Below are 18,327 nucleotides of genomic sequence, written 5' to 3' on the forward strand. Positions count from 1 at the left end.
AAGCTTGTAAATGCATTATGTCATTAGTACGAAGGTACTAGGTGAAACTCACATGAGATATGTGCTCAAACATATACGATCAATTTTTTTGAATTTTTCACTTTTTATGAAGTTTTGGATTTTTTACTCACACAAAACTAAAACATAAAAGTAAGATAAAAGACAAAAGAAATGCATACAAGTAAATGCAAGATGCATAGAATGCATAAAGACATGACATTTAATGCATGAAGGATCCTACAAATATCGAAAGAATTAGATCAAGGACCAAAAGAGCAAAAGCTCAACTATAGGAACCCTTCCTCATCCAAACACAATGATTGTTTGGAATGAGTGTCTAATGAGAAGTGAGATAAGGGCTAGAAGAATGAGAACTGGAGATGCACATAGACAAGGAGTTAAGAGCATTAAACACTTTCTTTAACAACATGCTATTTTCACTCAAAACTGGTTTACCCTTTTTAGCACAGCTTTCAAGAAGCTCAAGTTTCTCTTTTCTTTGATTCTTTTAAGAGCATGAAACTTGGAGCATTGAGGTCTTAAATGACCAAAGGCACCACAATGGTGACATACAATGTGTTTAGGTTCATTAGGCTTTTTAGGAAGGGATTTAACAATATAGTTTTGCTCTCTCTTTAACTTATGACATTGAGGTTTTATATGACCAATCACACCACAATTGTGACAAGTTGGAGCAAACTTAGATCCATCCAAAACCTTAGGTTGAGACCTAAACGGAGGCTTTGACTTAACAACCTTTTTCTCCACCTTCTGATTTCTTTTATGTGGACTAATGTACACCAATTTGTCCTTTGAGATAGAATACACAATAGGCACAAAATCGGGTACCACAACATGGTTGCAACAAATATTTTCATCCTTTTTAATAGTAGATTCAGCAATTAAACACTTGACATGTATCTTAAGAGATTCATTTTCACATTTTAGCTCATTAAAAAGTTTGTTAGACAAAACAAGTTTAGCATCCAAGACCATATTCAAACATTCAAACTTTTTCAGCTTTTCAAGAGAATTTCCAGCAAGTTTCTTATATTTCTCAACCAATTTATTGGATTCATTGAGCTTAGCAATCAAATCATCATTTTTCACAAAATAACTTGCTCAAATTCTTTTGAAACTTCTTAGAATTTTTCTTCAAGAGTTTGATGTTAGGAATATCAACAACACCCAAAGATTCATGTAACATAGCATCACAATTATGAGGATTATCACTTATAGAGGCATTTTCACAAACACGTGGCATGTTACATTCATCAACATCCAATATATGCATAGAAGCATACAAAGCATTATCTATGGCAACAAGCACAAGGGGTCAAGGATCACACTTAGGTAATGAAACCAAAACAAATGCACTCGCTTTGATACCAATTGAAAGTACAAAATGTTTAGACCCCCAAAATTAAAATTAATAACACAAGCTTATAATCAAACAATATATGTGCGGAAAATGAAATATAAGCTATAACCAAATTGGTAACACACTCTAAACCATATTTGATCACGAACACAACTATAATTAAAAGGTAAAGAGAAAGGGAAGAATGATGCAAACACGAAGATAACACGACGATGTGTTATCGAAGAGGAAACCGAAGAACTCGGCGAAAAATCTCTCTGCCACCCTCTAAGTGGTCAATAATCCAGTAGAGAATAAAGTTGGGATACATGAATAGCAGAAGACCCTCCAAGCCTAATCTACCCAATGCACCTAAGCCCTCCAAGCTTCTTGCTCCAACAGGTTTACGCCGAACCTTGTCTTCTCTAGCTTACTAGATCCCACAATCGCCCATTGTATCAACCAAAATGAATTGGTCCCTTCTGAACTGCTTCCCAAGCACGAAAATACCTCCTCATTGATATGGGTGTGGTGAGATAAGGATTTGGCTAAATATACCTCTCAAGGATATGACAATGGAGAGGGTGAGAGTAGAGGAATTTAGAGAATCAAAGGATGAAGATTATAGATGAGTCAATTTTGTTTTTCTCTAGGGTTTCTCTCTCAAAATTCTCTCTGGAAGCTCTCTACATTTTGTGGGTATAAGGGTATTTATAGTAGAGTGTATGAGGAATGTGAAACGTCAAGTTTTATCCAAACAGGGCATTCTGGCTACTTGACCTTGCGACTGGAAGGAGTCGCGAGTTTGAGTCGCGAGCTAACTACCTGGCCAGACTGGAAGTTTTGTCCTGTAGTGCTCTAGCTGTCATGACCCTTCAGCTCCCTTGCATGCGTGTGCCACCTTTGGCGATTCACTAGTCACGAGCTAGTCGCGAGATCCAGTCGCGAGGCTCTTCTTGAGTGCACACATTTGAGATTTCTTTACACTCTCTCATACACTACTCTTACATAATTCCCACCTAAATACATGGTATCTAATTGCTAAAATACAAGCAAATTTGGCACAATATAAAGCCAACACATTATTGAATAAATTCAAGATATGCGCTAAGTTCAAGCCCGATACAATTTATTTATAGAGGTGGGTTATTAAGGTTAACCTTCATGTCTTAGTAGTATTAATTGGTGGATTTAAAGGAAAAACAATATATGAGACAATAGTTAAAAGGAGATTAGTACAAAGAACAAGGTATATGATTCAAGCTTTCTCCTTAGGTCTATCTGCGAAGCAAATGTTCTTATGTAACAAGGCTCTTGGGTTACACAATTTCTTAATCCTTTCTCTCCCTTTTCTCATAGTTTTTCTGATCCCCTTCTAGGAGGATATTTCCTACCATATATAGCTACTGGAATCGCATCCTTGCCTTCCACTTGGAGGGTTGTTAATCTTTTTATAGATACTTGTCTCATCGTTGCTTTGCTGGTGGTGGTAGAGTAGGATGTAGGATGTGGAGACACTGTTCAAGAGTCATTTTGCCATTAATGCGACTGGTTGAGTTGGTACAGTACATTAAATATAGAGGTGATGGGTGTTTTATCTGAAAGCTTCCTCCTTGCGTTACTTGCTCATCTCTTCTTCCTTCCTTGGTCTTCAGTCACATGCCCTTGGTAGTTTGTCTACAGTCTCCCAATGAGTGTACGTTCCTTGGGTTCTTCGGGAGGGTTGACTTCCTCGATTTCTCTATCTGGATTACCCTTATTGTCCTGGGCTTGTGATAATGAGTAGTTGGACTCAATTGCTTCATTGGTCCGAACCAATTTGGCTAATATCCCTTTTTTAGGCCCTACCCGTTCCCCCCATATATTATTATGTGGAAATTACAGTAAACCCACTTGTAGTTTGACCCGTTTTCACTTTGCCTACCCGTGTTTTAAAACTTAACACTTTGTCCACATGTGTTTAGCTCCGTTTGGTCTCTGTTACCCACCTATTGGTTTTTCTATTAAAAAACAACTTTTACCACCAAAACATAACATAACACGAATCAAAAAGTTAGGGTTTGAATTTTTTGAAAGAGCTTAGGTTATGGGGTTTTGAAAGAGCTTGGGTTATGGAGTTGTAGGAGAAGAAGAGTATAGTTTCAAGCGCCTCCTTGATAAACCATTACTTCTTCTTCTTCTTCTTCTTTTAGAGACAGAGGCAGAGATCTTGTGATGTTGATGTCGTTCTAACTGATGCTCTTTCAAAAAATAGTCAATCTTATTCTTAATAGCTTTCAACAAGTAATGGTCACCAATTGGGTTATCACAAGGTTTAGGAGGAGACCCAGTAACGAGCAAGATACGAGGCTTACCATTAATATGGTTAGGGAACTCGGGATTTTGATCTAACCAAGTTTTGCGGTCTTAGTCCCAGGTAGAGATCTTGGGTCCAAGAGCGAAGGTGTCGTTTACACTGAAGAAGGATTCAGGTTCGTTGACCAAGTCAGATGGGTCGGAATCAGACTGGATCTCGGTGAGGATGCGGTTGGTTTCTTCGATGATTTTCTGGTTCATTGCGTCATCACCAGAGGAGCCGAGGTTGCCGATGCCGATGGTGCTACAGAGTACAAGGATAGTGACGAAACCACATAGGATGGTGATCTTTATGTTGTTGAAGGTCTTGTGGAGCTGTCTGCCATGTGGCAACAGTGTACTACCATGCCCTTTTCCTCTGTTCACGGTGGCTGTTGGTAGTCCACCACCCGGTCCTCCTCTGTCACTACTTCACTTTTAAGTTATCTTCTCTTGTCCCATGATGTCTCTCTCTCTCTCTCTCTCTCACACACTCTCTGTGTCTAAAATCTAAAAATGTGTTTTACTTTTGGTGTTTTTTGTTTTTTGTATAGGTAAGGTTGTCTCTGTGGGAAGAGATCTACAGAATTCTATATATCAATGTGTGAATTCTATATAATCCAAGCTCTTTCAAAAAATTTAAACCCTAACTTTTTGATTTGTGTTATGTTATGTTTTGGTGGTAAAAGATGTTTTTTAATGGAAAAGCCAAAGGTGGGTATCAAAAACCAAATGGAGCTAAACACAGGTGGGCAAAGTGTTAAGATGTAAACCACGGGTAGACAAAGTGAAAACGGGCCAAACCACAAATGGCTTTACTGTAATTTTTCCTTTATTATATATTAAAATAATGAAAAAGATATAGAAAAAATAATGAAAAAAAAAACTATCTATATGTTAAAGTCTGCCAGCTATGTCATTACAAATTTATATGCACGAATTTGAAAAATGGCCTTTCTTGTGGAAAATTGGATTATTCATGGATCCCTAAAAACAAATGGTACAAAATGGTTCATTTTCATGCACATATCGCATCAACCAAGAGTGCCTTTGGGATGCCTGGACATGGGTCACCACCAAAATATTTACTTGATAAGGGGATGGAACATGTCCTCCTTCCAATACAGGCCTACAAATCACATTACAAAAGAATTTTCAAGTCAGTATGACCCAAGATAAAACAAAAAGAAGTACGACATACTTTGTATATAGCGTTGTAAATGAGTTCAAGACTTCAAGGTGCACAGACATGTCAGTTGGCTCCATTAACTTGATTATCAAAACGTTCAAAACTTGAGTTGAAAAGCTCAATTTTTATGTTCAAACTATAATTTGGCAATTTCCTGATTTTGAGGTTGCTCGCAAGATTTGTTGAGTATTTAACTCGTTACAACCTTTACTTAAAAACTTGAATTTTTTTAATTAGTAAGTTACACATTCACCCATCAAAGCCTATATTTTCACATTTATTAAAGCATGTTAGGCATCTAAGTTCTAACTCTACAAAGGGGCAAAGTATAGCGCCAAGCTGGTTTGAAGTAATCTTCCTCCCATCCATTATATGGCGATTGAAGAGATCATTAATCTGTAGTTGTAGTATCACATAATTTATTTTATGAGTTGTATGACTTGTTTAAATAATACACATAAATAGTCTTGTAAATTTCCATATAGTTAGTTGGAGAATATAAACTCCAAATTAGTTTGAAGCTAAAACCCCTACAAATTTCCTAAATTAATTTGTTTACTACACTCCAATTTTAATTTTTACAAAACATGAAGCAACATAAAATTGACAAAATTTTCTTCCAACTTGCAAATTATAAATCATAGAAGCTACTTTTTTAATGTTTATAAATAAATCAACCTCAGCTGTTAGTTAAATTTAGTTCGTTAAGAAATTGGCTTTTAACTTTTAAAAGATAGCACAATGATAGATAGGCAGTATCTCTATAAATTCTTGGCAACCAAAATTGAACATTACTGCATGAATCTATATTTATATGAAAATAAAAGTCGAAAAAGAAGAAGCTAACCTTTTCTACGATGGTTCTAGAATCAGAAGAATGACATCTTCCAAACCCATAGTTTTCACAATCACCACCAAAAGGGGTCCCAAAACTTGCAAATAAGATCTTGGAAATCTTCCTTCTTTGAGGACAACGAAGCTGTACTTTAGGCCTTCTGCCATGTTTCTTTTTATGCTTGGATCTAGTTTGGTTTTGACCCACCCATGAAATCACTGGGGGTGAATATGAACCACTCACTCTCCCGCATACTCTTGTTATTGAAACTGTGTCTACGGAAATACCAAGAGGGTTCCCATTTTCTTCTTCAAATAGAACTAATAGGTTTCCTTTAGGGTTGAGGAAGGATCGAGGTACATTGTACCTACAAGAACAACCACATCATTTATAAGTGTTTCAAGCACTTACATGGGGAGATTAGTTCTTTGTTTTCCTTTTTGTCAAATTTCATATTTGGCACTCAGCATATAACCTTTATTTCAAAATCGTTCTTATTATTTAAAGGGCAAAACTTAGATACAGTATCTTAAGTCAATACATTAGGGTTTTCAATTTAATTCAAATATATGATTGCATTAACCAATGAAATACAAACAATGTTTTCTTTTCCTATTACAATTAATTTCTATATAACTATATATTTGAATTTAATTGAAAAACCTAATGTAATGTACTTAAGATATTGTACATAAATTTTACTCTATTTAAAAATATTATAAAAAATCCTTACCATCATCTAATTGATGAAAAATGTTGGCATATATAGTAAATGAAATTCATGAAACCGAGGTCACTTTGACGATGTGGAGCCTGTAATGTGACAAAAATTCTATTTACCGTACCAACATTTTTCATCCATAAGATGATGGTATAAGGACATTTTAAATGATTTTGAAAATATGAAGAAATATTTTACTGTATAAGAATGGGTTTGAAATAAGAGTAAGGTGGAAGACCAAATTTTTAATTTTTTAGCATAGAACTAATGGCTTCCTTTTTACTATTAAGTACAAACGAACAATTGCATTTTATTGCTCAGTGACAATAGTTGTATGTGCATTGTTATTGAATTAATCGCTTGTATTGTTATTTGAAGTATTCAAACAAAAGTACCAAACATAAGTTCTAAGGCATACCATGTTTGTGAAGGACTCCCTTTTGGGGTAAGAAATGAGACCCAATATCGCCCAATACTTTGTCCATTAACCCAAGCTTCCCCTTTTCCCATAGAACGAAGGTTTAATGCAACAGGGTCATTTCCTTTGGGTGCATCAAATTGTGTCTATAAAGACAATCCATAAAGATACGGTTAGTTCTGATTAAGTATACAAAAATAGTTCAGGCAAGAATAATTAGCATGACAAAGCATTAGTAGAATTTATACCTTGTACCATGTGAGTCTTTGATGATTAGAGTTTCCAAACCTTCTCCATTGAATATTACTTGACCCTAGTTCTGTGTGAATATTTAATTTCTCTCCTGACAGCCCAACCTTCATGAAATTATTGCATGGAATTAGCTAGTTCGAGATCATAATCTCATTAATTATAAACTTCGTAGATGAAAAATGGGTTATGCAAATCTTTGAGTGAGCACTTGATGTGAAAGAATAATATGAAAATATAATTTGTGGTTAATAGAGCATTACAGATTGAAAATACAAATATAGATATAAGAAATGAACCTGGTATCCCCATGTATAGTTAGTGAAATCTTCGGCATCATTTTTGTTTAGTATCCTTACTCTACGTAATCCAGTAACTCTTCTCTCAAGAAATGATCCTGAGTCCTTCATGCCACAAATAAAATGTATCTCAATACAATTTTGAACTCGAAAGCATATATATAAGATAATGTTACAGAATATATATTGATGGGGATGAAACAATAAAGGCATGACTGGATGCAATTTTCTAAAAAAAGATGGAATCTAACGAAAACTTAATTCTCCTCATTCTCCTTTTTCTTGATAAACATATTATTACAATATGTTGCACTTCAATTAATGAGCTAAGTGTTCTTGAGAGATGCATGAAAAAACAATTTTGGGAGAAGCTAAAACTCTCATTGAGAAGTAAGGACTACATTTCGTTTTTTCTCTATTCTCGTTTGTAAATAATAATTCAGTTTTCCAAAATAACGAAGGGGATCTTACTTTTATTTATTTATTTATACATTGTGTCTAAGGATGGAGGATTGAAACCACAAACATTTTTATTAGAAACATTTGAGAATACCATTTCACCTATAAATGGCTGGCACATTGCTTTTTAAGTATAAGATCATAAATTAAACGAAGAAGAGTACTCTTTTTTTATCTGTGGTGCCATGTGATAAATACAAAGAAGATCACTAATGAAATTAAAATTCTATCAAACGAAATTATAAAATCAGCTTTATTTTGGTTTATGGCTTTATTGGTTTCACCGTTTAAAATTGGAATGCAAATAGATTTAATAATATATATTTTTATTAGCATAGCTATGACCCATTTTCAAACTTTCCATTCCTCTCATTTGACAATTTGTTTAATATAGGAATATACATAAAGCTTTAGCATTTGGCTGACCTTTATCATCAGATATAGAAACTTCCAAACCATCAACCAATGCTTTATTGATGTGAAACGTTTCTCATGGCTGAATCTTACCGTAAAAAATTGTTCAAATACATCAATATTAATTATGACAGCCATGCTTTTCTACAATTAATGTAATACATGTTAGAAATTTAAAACGTGGAATTAAATGAGAAGGCTCCACCTGAACCTTATATGTAAGTGGTCAGGTGATGAATTTTAAGGGTGACAAAATACTCTATATACTCCGACAACCAGTTCTTACACTCACTTCCTCCTCGACTATTTTGTTAAAAAAAATATACATTTAATCCTAATTTCCATACAAACACTATTATTTTTATACACTTTATTTTGACTTTAAGAATATATTGTTTAAGAGCTTCTTTTTCTACAAGTGATGTAGACTTGTTAGGATATATCGCTAGGTGGCTGGCCTTGTATCCTGGAGGCTAAATGCAAAATTATTAGTCTACTACATTATAAAGCTGATATTATAATTTCGTTTAAATATCAGTTAGTCAACTATTCAAAAAAAAAAAAATCAGTTAGTCAATAAATGAAATATATTTTCATTCTTTCTTTTAATTTTTTTATAATTTATTTTTTTATAATAAAATTTTAAATAAATAAAAATAATTTCATTAAATTTAATTACCAAATGTTTCAAGGAATTTAAATGGCATTTCAATATTTATGCTAGATTATTTTAATAATTATATTTTTCATAAAAACTCAATCTTAAACAATATGCTTTTATCATATAACTTAAAGATACTTTTGTTCTTTTAACTTTATTATATTATAATTTTTTTTGTTCAAATTTCAATTATATTATGCAAGTACTTTATTTAGTCTACATATGATTTGTTTGTTAGTGTGAGTACATTAATTTGTACTACCGAATTGCTAGATACAAATCCCTCAAATTTTGGGTATGTGCGATTTTGATCCCTCAATTTTGAAGTGCTATATTTTAGTCCTTTGAATTTTGATGGTGTAACAATTTAGTCCTACTATCAACTTATTTCCATCCAAATAGTGAGGCATCCATCGAGACCACCCAACTGTTAGCTGCGCCAGTTAACCGTTAAGCACGCCAGTTAAATTGGATGAGAGAACTTGACAACAAGACTAAATTGTTACACTTTTTAAAATTCAAATTACTAAAATAGAACACATAAAATTAAGGGACCAAAATTCCAAAATCTCACATGCCCCAAATTGATTAGACAAAAAATGTAACTTACCCTACAAATAATTTAAATTAGTCTTGACTGCACTTTTGCCATGTCAAGTCAGGCTCAAGTTTCTCAAAAAAAAAAAAAAAAAAGTCCTCAGGCTCAAGTTGATAATGTGTCAGACACAAGGACATGCCAACTTCGGCCTTTCTAGGATCAAAGATTTAAATAAAAGTATTCGCTATTAGTTCGTGCAAAAATTTCTATCTTTTTTTAACATAACTTAGTTTTTTATTTTTCAAAAACACCCATATCAGATTGTTTATTTTATTAAAATATCAATTTTATTAATTTTTTTAATTGTTACTCTCTTCACACATTACAACCACTATCTTCCTTTATTCTCTAGAAACACAAAAAAAAGAAAAAGAAAAAAAAGAGCAGATACACAACTACAATAGCTGTGTAAATTCCTTCATTCTCAGGAAACTCAAAGAATAAATAAAAAATGCATATACACTGCTACAATAGCCATGTAAATTTACATAGTTATAAGAGCTAAAATGGGAAATAAACCATAGACGCATAACTTTACTTGGATTGATGTGAATTTTTAAGATTGAATGCCCAAAATTTTGCATTTAGGCCATTTCGCATGGACTTATGCAAATACTCTAATGAGCCAAAGCATGGTGCTCTTCAATATACATCCATTACGAAGGCTACTTTATGGGAATTGGAAAGCAATGTAGGTGATGAACGTGCTTCATTTTTTTTTTTTTTTTTTTTTTTTTATAAATAACTTTCTTCCCTTGCATTATTGCATCAAAATATTTTAGGAAGATGAGAGAATTAAGATTGAAACATACCGGTAATCCAGCCATGACACTAAGTAAAGAGACATGGTTTGTCCCATTAATCAAAGAAACATTTTTCTCCAGGGCAAAAAATAAATTGGAATGACTTCCGTGTGCAGATCCTAAAGAACAGCAGAGTGAAGTCAGCATAGTTGAAGAGTAAACCAAATACAGAAAGAGGAGAGATTGGAATGAAAATTATTATTGCTGGAAAAATGGCCACGTTGACAACTGCACTAATAATGAGTTTTGGTATCAAAGTTTGACATTCAGACAGGTCCAAGCTTCTGAATGTCAAACAAGTCCAAGCTTCTTGATAATAATAATGGAAAATTGAGTTATAAAACAAGTCCAAGCTTCTTACAAGTCAATTATAGGATTGTTATGTAGGGATATATTTTGAACCTGATAAACCAATCAAGAAAAAAAAAATGGTATGATTTTTTTTTGATAAGTTAAAAAAAAAAAATGGTATGATGCAATAATTTTGTTTCTCATTCTGTGTTAAATTCAGAATTAAGCATTGACATGGTCTTTGTTAATACCAGTTCACTAATCTACCATTGTATAACTAACTTGTATTTGTGTTCAGACAAACAGATTGAATGTTTGGCATGTGTGCAAAACATAGCAGGGACATAGTCCTTACTAATTAAGCTTTTGAAACTATTCTGCATACTATGCAACCTTGAACGTGGCTAAAATCAATTACAAAAGAAATTTTCTGCGTGTATTTGCGTTCATACAAGTTAAAAAGCACAAGGGGGGGAAAAAGAACCATGTAGCAATCACTGAAGTGATGAGAAGCATGTATTACTTTCTATGTGTGTTTGAAATATTGACCCGCAGAGAATTTTTCCTAGATCTTTCTCTTCCAAATCTCAAAATGAATTTAAAATTTACTTATTTGTGTGCCGAGTCTCAAATGCCTTTCAGCCAAATATTTTGGCAGATGCCTGTATAGTTAATGTCATCATCAGTAGTAAACATCACATATTTAGGATATGATTTTCCAATTAGAAAAGACTTGAAGGAAATTTAAAGGCTCACCTATATATTTTCCATTCACAAATGCATGCAAAACATGTGCAAGGGAATTCACTTTAAGTACAAATCCAGTGTCAAGGGATTCATGCTGAAACCTACATATTCACAGAGCAAAAAATTTAGTAGATGAACTTATCATGTAAACAAAAAAAGAAAAAGAAAAAAAGAAACAGTGGATGCAAATGTAGTTGAAGTAGAACCAACTACTTCAGCTATTAGTTACCTGAAAGTGTACCAAAGATAATCAGATTTATCTTTTGTTGCACTCATCTGCTCTAGTAACGTGTTTGCTCTCCATGAAGTCTTGTCAAAGCTGGGGATGGGTTCATTAAATTCTTCCCATTTATCAGGTGAGTCAAGATTTTGGTCTGCTTTCATTGATCTTGTCGTATATTCTGTCCCTACCTGTCCAAGTAGCAAGTAGATATGATTTGAATTATTCAAGTTCATATGTCAATGCACAAGTAATGAAGAATATCAATAGTCTATATTGACTATACCATTTGCAGAATGCAAATGCAGAGAGGTAAAGAAAATGCTTCACTGAAAAAAGATTCAATAAATTTAAATGCTATAATCTCACATAGAAATGGTATTATAAAACTGTATACTTTGATCTACATAGACAACAAGTAATCTAGATTTTAAATGAACCTTTGCAGTGTTGAAGGCTACAATCTTGCAGTCTGGTAGGATGCTAACTGACTCTGGAGGCAACTCATATGTTGAATTCTCAAAGTGCACAGTAGCATTTCTTTCATTGTCATTGTTTACAAGAAAGGCAGCACATTCTTCTGAATTTCCTCTAAAGACATAGGCCTGCAGCAAACATACATTACAGATTCCCATTTATGTTACTCAAAAGAAACTCATAAAATAAGAATGAAATACTTTGGAATTCATTGATAATGTTCTCACTTCTTGTAGTTGATCCAAAGGGAAAGTACTATGTACTCCAGAAAGTAGAGGGTTTAAGCACAGCTTTATAGCAGCATGTAATTCCTTAAGATGGCCCCATTTTGGTTGCCTAATCAAACCTGAAATTGTCAAGTAAACAAGTTAAAATTTCACTTTGAAAATATGCAATTATGTGACATAATAAAAGTATGTATAAATATACCATACTCATCGAGAGGGGCTTGATCATAATAACTTGTCAATACATATTTAGAGGCTGTTCTTCCAAAATTGGTTCCTCCATGATACTAGAATAGAACCATAATGTTAGAAGAGACATTATGATGTTGTATTCAAATACATTTCAGTCTATGGTAACCGTTCTAAATAACATAAACATTGCAAGTTTAAATACAATGAGCTATTGATGGCAAATAACTTGAGCTTTTATGCTTGTAAATTTGTATATATAATCCCACACTCACATATTAAGAGCTCTTATTATATGATGTAGATAAGATAATCAAGAGAGATTTTCATACCATATAGTAATTGACATAACTTCCTTTCTTCGCAACGAACAATGCAGCCTGATACGCTATGTCTTCTGCTGATCTCATGTCTGGCTCTCCTCCGTACACTTGATAACTTCAAAACAAACCAAAGGCATTAGATACGTTGCTCTTTATTAATAATTTATTTTGCAAAATGACAATAAAACATATAATTGTGTGCCAAAATATATAGATGTATTAGTTCAGAAAATTTTCTAAATAGTAAATGATCTTGGTGCTATATTTTCTTATTGAGCTTTAAATAGCTACTAGGCTACCATATGTCAAGGGGCCATAGCAAATGTCAGAAATGCCAATGACTATATTTTGCATAGTACAACTGTAAATATGATTGCAGACTTTATGGTTTCTGTCTCTTTTTATTTTTCCCTTTCTTTGTTGATTCCTATGTTTCTTTATGCATGCAATTATGTATGTTGGTGAGTGTGTGCTGAGAGGCTTGAATGGATTCGCAATGTTTGAACATCACCCTATGACAATATAGAAATCAACTTTACTAGCAAACTGCCACATAGAAAAATAAAAGTCATGTACATATAAAAAGAATTAATTTGAAAATTTTGCTCATGAATGACTAAGGAAGAAGGTTACAGTGGATGGCAAAAGAGATGAGGAGCATTGTTTTTGGGCCAGCCATTAATTCAGATGCAACATGTGGAGGATTTACTTAATGTTTTAGAAAGAACATATTAAGCATTGGATATAAACATACAAACTTGTCCAATTCTCTGTCCATATTGCTGGCTTATTTGGCGAGTTGGGCCCTACAAATGCTTGTCCACATCTTCTCCCATTGCATGCATTGATCTGCAAGTTGCATGATCTTATTATAAAGCTGAAGCTAAAACTCTTCATACTATACTAACATGGATAAAAGAATAAAAAAAAATGTTGCCAAATGAGTTCTATAAAAATTTGACATAAATCAGGTTTTAGGATTTCCATCTTAGTTGTCTCAAAAACAGTCAAACACAAGGTCATGTCCTTAATTCTAAGAGAATGTGACTAACCACAGGATCAGGAGCATCACTTTGCTTACACATCACCCAAGGCACACCAGTTTGAAGCCCCACAGCCATAGCTGCAGCCCACTTAACATAAGGTGGACCTTTCTCACCAAAAGCTGCTTCTACTAATTGATACTCGTTTTCAATCTACACCACAAACAACTTTTTAGTCATAAAAATTTAAAAGATAGCAGATATGGTATGCAACTTTGGTTATTAAGTAAACCTGTGATAGAATAATTGGCCCTCCTTGTGAAGCAAATAACTTTTCTGATTTCATCATCTTTACTATCTTGGTTGTAAACCTCCACATGTGATACTGCCATTAACAAAATGAGAATGGTGTTAGTAATAGCACTAGCAGTGCTTAACTAGCTTTTATCTAATAACATCAAGCATGTACCATGTTCACGTTATTTTGCCATTAATAGAATGAACGCTTACTGTTTAGTCTAAATCATGTAGACCCAAGATATGTTTGTCCTTGAAGTTTTTTATACTGTCAGTAGACTAAGGTCTATGGGACTTGTATTTTAAATTGTTAATCATGAAAAAGTAGGCAATGTATGATATAATTAGAGCAATTCATACCTTGAATGGTTCATTGTCAGATCGAAAAACAATATCAGGTACATCACGCAGCCAAATTGGTAGACCCCTGCATCAACAAAGTAAAACAAATATGCCCTTAGCGCGACAATACAATTTTATAACAGTTAACGTGATTTGTTGTAATTGGTGTATAATGAAAAATAAAAATAAAAAATTCATTGATGAATCTATGTGAAATTGATTAATAGTTATGTTCCTAACATATATTTGGCAAAAGCATTAATGGGAGGTTTTTTTACCCATAAGCCCATTCACCCTGAATAAAAGGTCCAATCCTAAGGGACACATATAAGCCTTGTGCTTGGACTTCCTTAATGAACCTTACTATGTCACGTCTTCCACTGAAATCAAACTGAAAAAAAAAAAACAAAAACAAAAATAAAAACAAAAAACAAAAAACAAACATACATTAGCATTACCATGAGAGAGATATGTGTGTGGAAGAGAGAAAGAGAATGAGAGAGAGGCCTGATCAAATTGGGGCTCATGAAGGTTCCAAAACACAAGGGTCTGGATAACGTCTAGTCCTCCTTCTTTGGCCTTCGCTATCAAAGATGGCCACATCTACAAAAGTAATGTAAATAACATGACCAATCATTTCACCAGGCTCATCCCAAGATAAATATATTAAAATTAAGAAATTATAAAAGAATTTTATCTATTTATTTTAGAATGTTGATTAAACAAGCAACTTGATGATTTTCAATCACTCTCTGTTTGTTTTAGTAATGACATTTTCTAGAAAACGGGTCATTTTTCAAGAAATATTTTCTATAAAACTATCTTATTTTCTAATGTTTGGTAACAATTTTAAATGAGTTGAAAAACAACCTCCTAACTTCTCTTATTTAGCTTGCTGTGAGATATAGTTGTTTTCCAAAAAAAATTAATGGAAAACAATTTTTAAAAATAAACCATATTTTTTATGTTGACCAAAGATAATTTTCTTTTGACTCATCTTTTTTTATGCTACCAAACATTAGAAAACATGGAAAACTATCTTTATACAAATTTTTTCATCGAAACAAAAGGAGCGTTAAGCTCTAAAGTGCTTTCTATTTTATTTTTATTTTTAAAATACATTAGCAAAAGTTTTTTTTTTAATGAAAAGTGATATCAGCCTCAAGAACCTTATAGTTCAATTAATAGTTAATACCTCTTTTGGATATACACCACAGTAAATTTCTCTAAAAACCTTATCTCCTCTCCCTGTGTGTATGTGTGTTAAAAATAATTAGTATTCTCAAAAAAAAAAAAAAGTTAATACCATATGAAGTTTCCAATGGAAACATTCATGTTCAAATTCTCGTACCCAATAAAAAAGATTTATATAATTAAAATCCTTCTAAAAATTTTATATGATTAAAATTTTGGGTTTAACTTATTTCTAATACTTTTTAAAAAAGAATTTCTTTTTGTTTTAACGAGAGAGTGCCACATTACCCACTAACTAAATAAATGGTAGAGATTAAAATTTATTATCACTTATCATTATGTATTTAAAATAAAAAAACATGTCTAATTAAAAAAAGTACGACAAGCCAATCTCTAAAATATTTTTAAAAAATTATATAATTAAAAGAGAGGATAAAAGGAAAAGAGTTAGTTGAGGCCCAACTTTCATATGTTGATGATCCAAGCAACAATTTCATGGTGAAGCCCAATCATAGAACTGAGGCACAAATAAGACTCAACCCAAATTTCTTTTAGGCCAGTCCATGGCTATAATGTTAATTCTTACATGCAATTGTACCTTAAGCTCACAAAAGCATGAGTTCTCAGTCTTGAGAGAGATAACCTAAGCACTAAGCAGCGAGCCTTGGCTTTTGCCACGTATATGTGCATTTGTGATGATCATCAAATCACAGTGTTTATCCAAAGAAATAAGGCCACCCATTTGAGTATATATAATGAGACAAGGGAAAGAAAATGACCTACAAAAATGGGCAAAATTTACCAACAAATTTTTTTTTAATACTGTAGTAGTTATTTAAATTGAAACTATTTTGAATGAGGCTATAGTCTTTTTTATATAAAAAAAAGCACCTAAAATCTTATTTGAATATACAATCACGATTAACACAAAGGAGTTATAATATTCTCATAGTAGACTACGTCATTTGTTCATTATTCCACTAAAAGACTTTCACTTGTTTAAAATTGCTGAGTCAAAAAATATTTAAAATTAAAGCTAATTATTGACTCAACAATTTTAAACAGATAAGAGTTTTTTAGTAGACTAGTAGACAAGTGACATGGTCCACCATGAGCACAGTATAATTTCTTGTTAACATGGCTAAATTTCTTTATACACTCACTATTAACTTGGCTAAATTTTAAAAGAAATTATGTTTTGAAAACACGATTTTGAACACTTAAAATCAAATTTTAAAAAAGAAACTAGATTTTGGAATTATTTAAAAATTGAACCAATTGAAATAATTATTATTAAAAAAATAATATTTTGCAAATTTTGCCAATGAAAATGAAAAAAAATTACCCCTTAATTCTAGCTTGTATGGTTGTATTCATGGTTATTAGTATCCCATTCTAAGATCTTATATTCCTAAAACATCATGGATCCCACTAAGACCTTTACTGAAGTGAGATCTATGTGAGATCCCAATTCAAATCTCATATCCTTTCCTTTGAAGGAAAATTCAAAAAAAAAATTATTGCTGATTTTGGTCTCTCCAAATGGAGAGCAAAGGCCCCAAACTAAATTTAAAAGAATGTAATATACAGATCAACCTAGTGTCCTCAACTCAAGTTGAGAAAAATAAAATACAAAAAAAAAGGAGAGTAAATTGAAAACATAAGAAACACTTTTCAGATTTCAAATATTTGTTGTGCTTTAATTTGATGAGAATAATAATGAAAGAAACAATAAAATACCTGAGGAGTGCTACGAGGATAGTGGATTTCTCCAGAGAAGAGGATCTTGTGTTCGCCCTTGATGACCAAAGATCTTCCATCATAGGTTACGTTGCCTCCATGTGCCATTGATAGCAAAGCAAATAAACAGCACAACCACACCATGTCCATCCCTTCCCACCAAACTCTTTTCTTTCTTCTCCAACAACAATACTATCGATCTATGCAATGCAGCTCTTAATAACAACAACCTTGTTATGCTCTCAGTCATAGACTCAACATAGTATCTCTTACACCAATGATTCTCTCTCTCTCTCTCTCTCTCTCTTCCATATTAAACTAAATAATATCCACATTTGTATGTAGAGACTCCGTGAGCAAACATGGAAAGAAACTTACTTACTTAACAAAGACAAATTTTACGCGTCTAATAACTCTCCATTTTTGTTTCTCTATATATGCCATAAGGTGTCGATATATATAAGGGAAGTAGAGATTTCACCACATATACATGGAGTCAGGCACAGATTTCAGCAATGAATCCCTCTTTCTTAACGAGTATCCTCCAATTTTTTTTATGGTAATAAATTCAATAAATATCTCTTTATTTTTTTCTTTTAAAGATAGTTTCAATTTATAGCATCAGCTTTTTTGATAATTTTGTTTTATCATCAGACCAAGTCATCATTAGTTTTGGGTCTTTATTAGAAATATCAGTAAGTTTAGATTGTGTAATAGTTGGACTACAAGACTCTCATTGCCATCTTATCATCTTGTAATATTTATCTAATAACATTACCAGTCACAATTGTTAATAATCACGCAAAATTTTTTGAAGTATAAAAGATTAATAATTATTGTATGGAGAATCAAAATTGTGGCTAGAAACCCCTTAACTCCCCCCAATCACTTCATTAACAATGAGGGGTAATTTGGTATTATGAATCAATCAAATGAATAATTATTAGGTGAGACCCA

General features: G+C 32.7%; 1 protein-coding gene across 1 annotated transcript; it reads right to left on the reverse strand.

The window, feature by feature from the left end:
• Positions 1-4,653: 4,653 nt before the first annotated feature.
• LOC142618789 (beta-galactosidase 16) lies at positions 4,654-17,484 on the reverse strand. The gene is made up of 19 exons (XM_075791810.1): positions 17,371-17,484; positions 14,944-15,039; positions 14,715-14,827; positions 14,455-14,521; positions 14,090-14,182; positions 13,867-14,010; positions 13,569-13,663; positions 12,824-12,929; positions 12,505-12,589; positions 12,303-12,421; positions 12,039-12,203; positions 11,608-11,789; positions 11,388-11,479; positions 10,350-10,459; positions 7,406-7,510; positions 7,106-7,213; positions 6,858-7,003; positions 5,731-6,085; positions 4,654-4,823 (listed from the first exon to the last, which is right to left on the reverse strand). Exons 1-19 carry the CDS (start codon positions 17,476-17,478, stop codon positions 4,713-4,715), a joined length of 2,400 nt encoding a protein of 799 aa, XP_075647925.1. The 5' UTR covers positions 17,479-17,484; the 3' UTR covers positions 4,654-4,712.
• Between the last annotated feature and the right edge of the window lie 843 nt (positions 17,485-18,327).

Source organism: Castanea sativa, chromosome 12 (genome assembly GCF_040712315.1).
Source record: "Castanea sativa cultivar Marrone di Chiusa Pesio chromosome 12, ASM4071231v1".
NCBI classification, from domain to species: domain Eukaryota; kingdom Viridiplantae; phylum Streptophyta; class Magnoliopsida; order Fagales; family Fagaceae; genus Castanea; species Castanea sativa.

What these genes read in the sequence shown, in the direction of transcription:
- LOC142618789 (XM_075791810.1), bottom strand. Translation starts at nt 17,478, where the DNA reads ATGGCACATGGAGGCAACGTAACCTATGATGGAAGATCTTTGGTCATC. An exon ending in CTTTGGATCAACTACAAGAA is followed by an intron (nt 12,204 to 12,302) that starts GTGAGAACATTA and finishes TGTTTGCTGCAG; the next exon opens with GCCTATGTCTTTAGAGGAAA. An exon ending in TATCTTTGGTACACTTTCAG is followed by an intron (nt 11,480 to 11,607) that starts GTAACTAATAGC and finishes GTGAATATGTAG; the next exon opens with GTTTCAGCATGAATCCCTTG.